The 10,766-nt window shown below is 43.3% G+C and overlaps 2 protein-coding genes across 2 annotated transcripts; both read right to left on the bottom strand.

Moving 5' to 3' along the window:
• Positions 1-5,910: 5,910 nt before the first annotated feature.
• Positions 5,911-6,690, bottom strand: LOC310868469 (holocytochrome c-type synthase-like; the record flags this gene model as incomplete). Its single annotated transcript, XM_083778927.1, has 1 exon — positions 5,911-6,690. The coding sequence occupies one exon, from the start codon at positions 6,688-6,690 to the stop codon at positions 5,911-5,913; it is 780 nt and encodes a 259-aa protein (XP_083635053.1).
• A 2,194-nt stretch (positions 6,691-8,884) lies between these two features.
• LOC310868468 (serine/threonine-protein kinase RIO3-like) lies at positions 8,885-10,603 on the bottom strand (the record flags this gene model as incomplete). The annotated part of the gene is made up of 1 exon (XM_083778926.1): positions 8,885-10,603. One exon carries the CDS (start codon positions 10,601-10,603, stop codon positions 8,885-8,887), a length of 1,719 nt encoding a protein of 572 aa, XP_083635052.1.
• Between the last annotated feature and the right edge of the window lie 163 nt (positions 10,604-10,766).

Raw genomic sequence — 10,766 nt, 5'->3', positions numbered from 1 at the left:
GACCTCAAAAACAAGGGCTGAGACCAGATCTGGGTAGACCAGTTATGGTCCCCACTTATAAGATTGCCACTGCCTGTATCCAAATACAAAAGCTGCTATTCTGCCCCAGTTATGTGCAGCAGCCAGCAGGTGCTTATCTCTGGTGCAAGGGACGGAGTCTCTCAGGTATTTTCAAATGATGACAACGTCGCATTTACAACAGAATGCCATGCCATTGGCAATGGCATTTGAACTGTTCCCCCTAAGTGAAAAACAGTCAGCTAAGTCACTGGTTCCAAAACAGTGGCACACATTTCTATGGGTGTGTACAATACATTTCAACTCTGAATACAGCCTCAGGGGAGCTAAACCATGCCAGAAAAACACACATCACAACCAAAAAGGTTTAAAGTATACCTTCTATTTCTCATTGAATTCAGTGTTAATTGTATTATGGATGCGTTGCCTGGAAGAGGAGTTCAAACTAAAATATAATTTAGTAATAGAAATGCTGCGGAAATGCATTGTGCACTGCAAACAGCACTTTATAAACCTCAGTGTTTGTTACATTCCTGTGGAGTTTCTATAATGTCGTGTGAGTGTAAAACTGGGCAAAAGGTACCAGGGGTTCTCAAACATTTCCATGTCAAGAAGAAACCCAAATTAATATGTATTTGGCCACGGACCCTCATCTGAATCGTGTGCCACAGGGATTCAACATCTGTGTTGTTAAAATGTTTCAAAAGTATATATTTTTTTACCCGTTTACCCATTATTTATTTAAAATAACAGATGTACAAGGTCACAGCAAGTTGCATCGCGACGCGGTGTGAGCTTGTAGATCGGCTATATTAACTTGTTTCGCTGGGGACCCCCTAGAACCCCCTTAACGACCCCTGGGGGTCCCCGGGTCTTTTACCATAGTAGGCAGTACAGTATGTTCAGACTGGCAGCCCAATTCCCTTTTTTGTTTGACCTATTTGGAAGTCAAAACACAAGAAACCCACAAACAAACTCAATTTTATGTTTTGATTAAATTAATTTCAATATGATTCAAACAGCCTTATAAAGATGTCTCAGTCTGGACACTGGGACACTGAAGCTTGATTTATTACTGCATGGTACAATAGTGTCACTCGCAGTGGAGGAAAAAGTACTCTAGTAAGTTTTACGTAAGTTAAGTAAAAGTATCAATACTGCAATATAGAAATACTCTGTTACAAGCGACGTGCGAGGTTGGCTATTTTCAAATGGCCGAAATACATAAAATTTATTTCGGCCATTTGAAAATAGCCAACCTTGCACGTCGCTACTCGCACCTCACTACTTTGATTAATATCAACCACTTCTGCCTTATATTATAAGGCAGAAGTGGTTGATAATAATCAAAGTAACTACAGTATAGTAACTAAAGTTTTCAAATAAATGTAGTGGAGTAAAAGTACAATATTTTGATCTGAGATAATGTATTGAAGTAAAAGTATTGGAAATTGGAAGTACAAATACCTCAACATTGTACAATGAGTACAGTAATTAAATTTAATTAGTTATTTTCCACCACTGAACAGCCTCCGATGTCTCTTTTTGGACACTGAAGCTTGATTTATACTGCACGGTACAACAGTCAATCGCCCATAATAGACTCGTTCATTTTGAGAAACACGTCAGATTTGGCTGCATGCAGTCCATCTGACTCTGAGTCTGAACACACACCTATTGTTGGGGAGGACAAATCTATGCAATCATTTGAAAGCTATGACTGCATTTCGTTGCTGTCGGGCAGAAACCTCTTATCTCTGTATTCTAACTTTTAGCTTTTTCATAAATGAATGCCCTACAGTAGGGGTGTCCAAACTTTTTTTCAAAGACGGCCATATTAGAAAATATTAAAACACCCAAGGGCCAACTACATAATTTGTACCTTCGGATTTAAAGTTTTAAACGATTCTATTTAACTATCATGATCAATATTTAATATCAATGGACATGGTCTTTTGTCAGGTGTGTGCTGTGAACAAAAAGTGTATCTCAGCCTTTTTTCAGCCTTATGTCACATTACCAAATGTAACCAAGCAAGCAAGGTAAAAAAAAGAAAATAAAAAGAATACAAGGAACACTGACAAATTATATTCTGTGAGGTTAAAAAACTTGAAAGTAAAAATGTCCCATAGTGTTGGGCATAATACAATAATACATTGGTTCATAATACAATTCAGGTATGAACACCACCTTGGACAAAGCTGTTTTACAGTGTGACACAACAGCATGAAAAGTAGCAGATCCGCAAGCTCCAAGTGTGGCGCACTTTTCAGCTTGTAGATCTGCTGCTGCTCATCCTGAAATGTAACAGTTTTACATCCGACAGAGACGATTTGTTAATGTGCATTCCCCCTCTTCCTCGGTTTTGTTTTACAAAAGTTTTTTTTTTTATAATTTATTCTTGTTTACATATTTTTGAGTGGTGCAACCACTCCAATGCCCAGCAATGTCTGTCCCCGTGGTTCTATGTATGTATGTATGTATGTATGTATGTATGTTTAGGGTACAACAGGTGACAAAGTGGCGCTGTTGAGCTTCACACTGTGCACAGGTGCATGATGGGAAGCTGAGATTTTTGCACCACTCACTTCAGCCGGGTCAGATTTTTCATTAATATTCATATTTGCCATTATTTCTTCCATTTTACTGTCAGTGTCTTCACCATGGTTGTCAATATCTGTGCTGTTAACAGGGTTCACTTTTTTTTCACCACTTAAATCCTGTACGTAGTCAACAGGAGTCCCCCAGGGCTCTGTACGAGGCCCACATCCTGTTTTCACTCAGACACATTTCTATAGACGCATTGTGAGTTTGAATCAGCTATTTTCACAGTCACAGAATGTTTGTCCCAGAATATGGACGCTGGGTTCCAGTGGTTCACTATTCCCCAAAATGTATGAACAAAGAAAATTGGCAGTTGTACAAAATCCCCTCACTCTCTGGCTGGGAGTGGGTGGAGTAGTTAGATGCTGGGGTGCTAATCATTTCACTGAGTGGTGGCTGGGGTCTGTGGTTAGCTTCATTTGCACACCTGAGGCAGGCCTATTTTTTTTTTTTTAATTTAACCAGTAAAAACCAAATTGAGACTAAAGTCTCTTTTACAAGTGTGAACTGGCCAAGAGAAGAGGCAAAATAAGTAACACATACAGCTCTGCCAGTAACAATAAATACAGGACAATAACACGACAGACAACGTTCTTAAATACAGTACCCTGCACTACCGAAGAAGCTCAAAGGGAGAACAGAATAACTAATAAATAATTATAATATATAAAATATATAATATAATATAGGCCCAGGTAGAACAAAACATTTGGTCTGAAGAGTGAAGTGGTATAACTCTGTGTCTGTCTTGACTCTTGATGCATTACTCATTAAATCATCACTAGCAATGTAGTCATTTCCATCACCATTTGTTCCATGTTCACGGAGAATAAACCATTTTACCAAACCCTGAAAACCTGGTCTTAATGCTCTAGTCTAGTTGGCATACTGGTGTACGAGTTACAATGTACAGCCAGTAAACTTTCCACCAAACCTAACAACTTTAACATGGTCCATTGAGATCCAGAAACTCCGCCACCAGATATGGCCCAGATTTAGTAATGCTCTAGCCGGCATACTGGTGTAGGACAGTAGGAGTTACAATGTACTGCCAGTGAACTTTCTTTAACGGCAGGGTTGGGGTCATGTCACTTAACGGACCCTAAAAGAAGATCTTCAAGTTGTGTGTCTCATCACTTACAATTCCACTTGTTTATCTGTATCCTGACTGCGTTCTCTATCCCAACCTGAATATTCAGTTTAATAAAGAGCTGGAGAGACATGGCGACTCCTGTTACTGAACAAACACTCTGGCAATGAGTACTATCACAATAGAGCTTATTTTAACCAACAAAAATCACTTACCCTACCTTTAATTGTTAGTAGCCTACATATGGCTTAAAGCTGCTATAAGCAATATGTCGAAATTTTAATGACCTTTATTTTTTATTTATTTATTTTGGTATTCAGACAGGCTGCAATGGGTAGAACGCTCCCAAAAAAACAGTCTTTTTAGGCCGGGCATAGTTGTCATATTGAAAAAGCTTCACAACAGTCTGTTTGTTCACCAGCAGAAGCCCCAGTTTAACTGGTTCACTATTTTAAGAATGTTTTATCTTCATGAGTCATGCCACAGTCAACAGTCAACATGCACAGCGCATGCACGTGGAGACACAACAGTAGCCTATGTTTTGTTATAAAAACAACTGAAAGGTCAAATAAAGAATTTGGATTGATTCAGAATGGTCAGTTGCTGTTTACACTTATAATACACCATAAGGCGTGTACAGTGGCTCTTGTGCATTTTCATGTCAAGGAGGACTCTCAAATTGATGTATTTGGCCGCTGCGCAGACCCCCATCTGACAAGACCCAAGAGAAGGTTTGTGTTAAACACAACATTCAAAATGTTTCACAACATTTCAAGATTATTTCCCCCCAAAAATAGCAGATTGACAAACTTGAAATGTGTTGTGATGCAACACGTTGTGTTAAATTAGGGTTAAAGTTGTTAAACTGATTTTGATGCTATATTAACCCATTTTGGGTTATAGCGTGCCACCGAGTGGCGCGCTATGAATTTGTAGGTCTGCTATTTTTGAAAATTCGTAAAAATGCGTTTTTTTTTTTCCAGGCCTGGTTAACTAAGGCCTTCCATCCCTGTGAGGCTGTGACAGGGCTAGTAAAATATTATGTTAACATGACAGGGCCGTGCTGTGAGAGGGCCCTGATGATTCTACTTTACCTATAGAAAGTAGGCTAATCATTACATAATATTCACATACTAACAGTCGAGTTGAATGTAAAATCTGATATCTGGAAATCGATGAGATGTTTTCTAAATAGAATTGTATACCAGTAAGACACCTGAGGGCGAGAAGCTGGCCATATATGGAGCGTGTCTTAAGTGTACAGGGTTTGGTGAGGCTGGATCAACATGGAACGGGTCAGCTCCATTTATGGAGATCTAAGGGTGGCAGCGGTGGCAGTGTCTTGAGTGTACAGGGTTTGATGAGAGCACAGGTAGGGCTGGCCTTAATTTTGATATAATTCTTGTTTTGATGTCTAAATCTCTGACACAACAATATGGGTTTTGAAGTCAAATATTCTGTACTGAAGGTGTTGGAGTCTCTCGTGAGGACCTTAGTAGATAATGCTTTCTCCTTCATCTTTAACGTTCAAAGTCTTTATATAGGGTTCGACTAGATACTGCACGATGACAATGCCAGTCAATTGGTTGCGTTTCACAATTCAATTCAATTCAATTTTAGTGTCAAATCACAACAAGTTGTCAAGACATTTTACAAACCAACAAAGATCCACCCAGAGTAAGCAATATTGCGACAGTGGTAACTGGTCAAATGACAATGACGATGCCAGTCGTTTATATCCATATACCGGTATGTGGTTTCTGATGTTAACACTAAATGTCTCTGTCCGTCGTCTCCATATATGTAGATCTATGTCTACATAGACTTGGATAAGTTAGTAAGATATGTCGGATATCTCGGACCCCCAAAGGTTTAGAATCACAGCTTAACTGCAGTTGGTGCTGCTACATAGCCCTCATATCAGGGTCTCAGTTGGTGCTGCTACATAGCCCTCATATCAGGGTCTCAGTTGGTGCTGCTACATACATAGCCCTCATATCAGGGTCTCAGTTGGTGCTGCTACATAGCCCTCACATCAGGGTCTCAGTCTCAGCAGTTGGATGGCTTTGGGAATGTCGCTGCTTGGTTATTTCCTTAGTGTCACTTGCCTGTTCCCAGTGGCTTTTTTGGACCTTAGCTCTTGCATTCTATCTGCAGGAGTTTTATCCTTGTGAGTAATCTTTCCACTGCTAGCCTTGTTAGGAGGACCAGCGCCACCGGGCCACCTTCATGCGGTCCCAGACCGCCCCCAGGGTGTCTAAGGCCGGACGGACGTCCAGGATGCTGAAGTGGTACGTGTCCTTGTTGATCTCTCCATCGTAGTAGTCGATGACATAGCGCACCTCCTTCCCACAACGGTCCACGACCCAGTCGTGGCGGTCAAAAGGCAGCTCGTACCCCATCCAGTGACGAAGGCGTGCCCTGGGAGAATACTGTTGGGCTTTACCCCCAAACTGTTTGAGAGAGGGACCGCATGGGCACTCATGTGCGTGGAGAGCCTCCCACTTGAGGATCTCCTGCCAGGCCTGCTCGTTGTTCTGGTTGTGCATCTTAATGATGTTGGTTATGTCTTCAGGACACAGGCCGTTGTCACGCCAGCCCTGCCAGCCCTTCCGGAGCATGGCGTTCCAGAAGATCTGTTCGGAGGGGTAGACCCAGTTCTTGTCGGTACCATACCGGGGTATGGTGGACTCCTGCTGGTTGAGGCTCAGAGGGAAGGGCTGGTCTGGAGCCGGCACCTGGTTAGAAGGAGGCATCATGTTTGTTGGGTCGATGATGTGCTTTACCACAAACTCGTAGGCCCTGTCCTGATGGGTTGGAGCTGCTGGTGACGCTGCTTGGTGCATGGGACATTCCGACGGAGATGTTTTGACATGCTGCGGGTGGTCCTGGTGCGTGGGACAGCCCTGGGATGGGGCGTTCATCACTTCTTCGGTCTTCAGCGTTGGCGCAGCAGGGGTCGACAGTGAGGCTCCCATCCTTCCACAGTATACTCGTACAAAGTCTCCGGTTAAGATGGTTTCGAATGTCTCTGCTGCCTTTTCACTACTTTTTCTCTGACTCCCTCTTCTCAACTTCAACTGAATTATCCCTACTCCTATACTTCTACTTCTACATCTATACTTCAACAAGTTCAACTTTATTATTCTAACTGATTAGAGCTCTGATCGATCCGATGTCACACCTTCAACAGTACATGTGAGTCTGTGACTGTGACATCACGCATGACGTCATCGTGATATATAGTGCCGAGACACAAACAAATTAGGCTGGTTGCCCTAACAGGCACTGTGTTGGGATCCTCAAACTGTCTGCTAAAGCAGATAACTCCACAACCTCTCCCCCTCTCATGCAAGTAATTGAAAATATATAAAGTTACAATGCCAACTATTGCATTGTTTTACAAATAGTAAGAGAGACGGGTGACAGCTGGAATGTAGATGGCACCCGGGTGAGTAGTAGCCTATGGGTTAGCACCCCAGCCTGTGTCCTCCGTGAGGTGGAAGCCCAACAAACCCTCGGTGAGGCCTTTAGGAGGGCCATTCAAGCAGCAAGCGGAGCCCGCAGAACCACCTTCTCGCTAGGGTGGAGTCTGCGGAAACATTGCCAACCATCACCATATTATGGGCATAGCGGTCGGATCTGTGGCCCTGGACAACCGGATCTCTGTATGCCTATATGGGCTTTGTTTATGGTTTTGGTGACATTATGCCTATATGTGGGCATATGACTGATTGAGGGTAGCTACTGGGACATAAGTTGGGACTTGATCACCCCGGCTGGGTTGCCTGAGTGAGGGGTATGATGTTCGAGAGACCCGAAACCCAGATGACCTTGGGATACATCACTGAGGATACGTCCCAGGTGCATCCATGCGATGTTTTTTGTTAATTAAGGTTCTTAATTTTCTGAAAAATGTATATTTGATTTCTTGAAAACGTTTCTTGGGAGTCATTTCTTGGTGTTTCATTATTAGAAGTTAGGTACAAAATCAGCTCAACGTGTCGTGTTGTGAGATGTTGTGAGCTCGTATAGATCGCTTATGTTTTATCAAAATGTTTTGTTTTGTTTCATATCATATTTCATATATTCTCCTCATTCAAGGGTGTATCTCCTCATACACTGGACTCACAGTTTCCTGAGTAACAGACCACAAGCAGTTAAAGTAGGTACATCGTTCTCATCAACTGTTATCACCAACACAGGGGCCCCCCAAGGCTGTGTCCTCAGTCCTTTCCTCTATATACTATACACAAATGACTGTACTAGCCCCTCACCCAGCAACATCACATATTTACTCTGATGATACCGCTATTCTCGGACTGCTCCATGACAATAACTCTATCACGGTCTATCAGAACACCATTTCTCATTTTACACAGTGGTGCACTGACAACTATTTAGTGTTGAATGTGGACAAAACAAAAGAACTGGTCATTGTAACAACCCACACTGGACTTAGGTTTGATCAACATATTACATCTATCCAGTCACGTTTTCAGCAAAGACTTCATGTAATCCGCAAGTTAAGATCTGTTGCTCCTCATCTTCTTTTATTATTGTACAAAAGCATTATCCAACCTATTCTGTTGTACTGTTCCGCATGTTTTTACAACATACTACCCATGCCTAACAGAAACAAACTTTTCAGTATTACCCGTATTGCTTCCAAGATTATCGGACTTCCCACACCAACACTTTCTGATATGAACAATAATGCCATCACACGGCTAGCACTCTCAATATCACGTGACACTGATCATCCCCTGTATCGCTTCTTCAACCTCATGCCATCAGGACAAAGATACAGAACCTTACCCTGGAAAAAGGTTCGTTTCAGTAGGAGTTTTGTCCCATCAGCCATCGCGGCATTAAACAAACTGCCCCACCGATAGGAGGGTTTCTGTACACAGTGGGGAACTCATGTTTTTGTATTTTTGTCTTAGTGTAATGTTTTTCTGTACTATGTGCTGCTTTTGTTGTTGGTGTTGAACAGACCTGTGAAGATGAATATCCTTCGGGACAATAAAAAGATTATTATATTATTATCTAAGGGAAAAGTGGACAAAAAAGATCACAGATCACAGGTTCTAGAAAGTTTCAGGTTACGAAATGTTCTGCTGTTCCGGTGTTCGTCATCGCTGTGGTGCTATCATATACTATGCACGAAAACTATTCATCCACTTCTTTATCTTGTAAACCTAAAGCTGATTCTGATTCTGATTCTGATTCTGATTCTGATTCATTTGCCAGAGTGAACCGGTGAGCTTGTCTGTCACTCATCTGGACATGGCCTTCGTTTATCTTCTCCAGAGCTACAATCTGGGATATGAACTCGCCTTGGTCATCGCCTTCAGTAACGGTGAGGTCCAATCCCGTTACGGCGTTAAACAGATCGTACTCACTCATCGCCTCTTCCACACCTCCCTTCTGGAAGAACGTGGAGATGTTGCGACAATCTCTGAAGAGGAACTCGAGAGCGTGAGGGTGAGTTGGTTCCACGGACTGACTCACATCGATCAGCCACACCTTGTTGTCGTGCCAGAGCATATTGTACTCACTGAGGTCAGCGTGGACCAAGTTACACTTCTCATATAACAACTGCATCATATGTAGGACCTGTTTGTAAGCAGCCTCCATATCGCTTGGTCCCAACATGGCGTCTTTGAGTTTGGGAGCTGGCACGTGGTCGTGGCCGATGAATGACATGACCAGGATGTGGGTCTTCAATGACACCACCTCTGGACACGAAATACCTGCCTTCCTCATTCTGGTCAGGTTGTGCATCTCTTTCTCAGCCCAGAGTTTGATGACCTTCCTGGGGTTGAATTTGCTGTAGTGCTTTTTGAAGCGGTAATCATCTTTGATGTACCTCTCTCTGTTCTTAAACTCGTTCAGAGTCGTCTTGAAGACCTTCAGCACCACTTCGTCCGGAACACTCTGGCCCTGCGGGCTCCCGCCATTGGCATGGAATACGACAGACTCTTTCCCAGTGCTGATGCAGCCGTTGATGCGATCCAGGATGCCACTGCTCACCAGCTTAAACATCATCAGACGCGTGCGAGGGTCTACAGCTTGCTCCACGGTGGAGTGCTCCTTCTTCTCGTGCAGACGTGCCCCGCGTTTCTGCTCGCTGTGACAGTGCTGCTTCAGAGAGTTATACACCGTGTTGGACAACTTCAGATCCATGTCCAGCTCATCGCCTACGTTAACACGGGAAGCAAAGTTGTCCACACGGGCCGTGTTCTTACGTCCACTAATGACTGCATCGTGTTTGGTTGTGATGTTCTTTCCCTTTCCTATGTAACCCCTCCTGGACATAACCGGAGGTTTAGGTGCTCCACTGTAGGGATCATCCTCCTCCTGCCAGTCGTCCTCGTCCTCGTCCTCTCTTTCGCTCTTGTCCTCGTATGGATGGACCTTAAAATATTTCTCATACGAGATGGACAGCTTGCTGTTTCCGTTCAACTTCTTTTCCTCTGCACGCCTCAGAGTATCGGACTCGCGGTCGAACTGCATCTGCAGCATCTGAGCCAACACAAGGTCACTGGCAGTGTTTGTTTCTGCACTGGACTCAGAGAGTGTGTTTAGGTTGTGGTTGTCACTCTCCAGGTCCTTGAACTTCCTCTCCTTCTGATGCAGCAGGGTATGAGACTGCTCATGGTCAAACCTGCGGTCAAACTTAACCGGTGTGTTTTTGTCCTCCGTACGCAGCTGTGTATCGAACTCACGGTTGAACTGCATTTGCAGCATCTGAGCCAACACAAGGTCACCGGCGGTGTCTGTTTCTGCACTGGACTCTGTTGAGAATCTGTTCATGTCGTGGTTCTCATCGTCCAGTTGTTGGGCTAGCTGTTCGCTCATCACATCAGCGAGTGATACTGGGTCCATGTCCGTGAACCAAACAACAAGCTGACACTGCGAAGTACAAACAATTGATGTATGACACACAGAAAACAAGGTCTTATATAACGTGTTAAAGACAGTAAAGGGTTCAAATGTTACTGCAGGTGTCTCAAGAGGGGAGACGAAGGAAATGATTAAATCCGGGCAA

This window comes from Protomyctophum parallelum (genome assembly GCF_964188405.1).
Source record: "Protomyctophum parallelum genome assembly, chromosome: 13".
NCBI lineage: Eukaryota > Metazoa > Chordata > Actinopteri > Myctophiformes > Myctophidae > Protomyctophum > Protomyctophum parallelum.
This window is presented reverse-complemented; position numbering and strand designations above follow the sequence as displayed.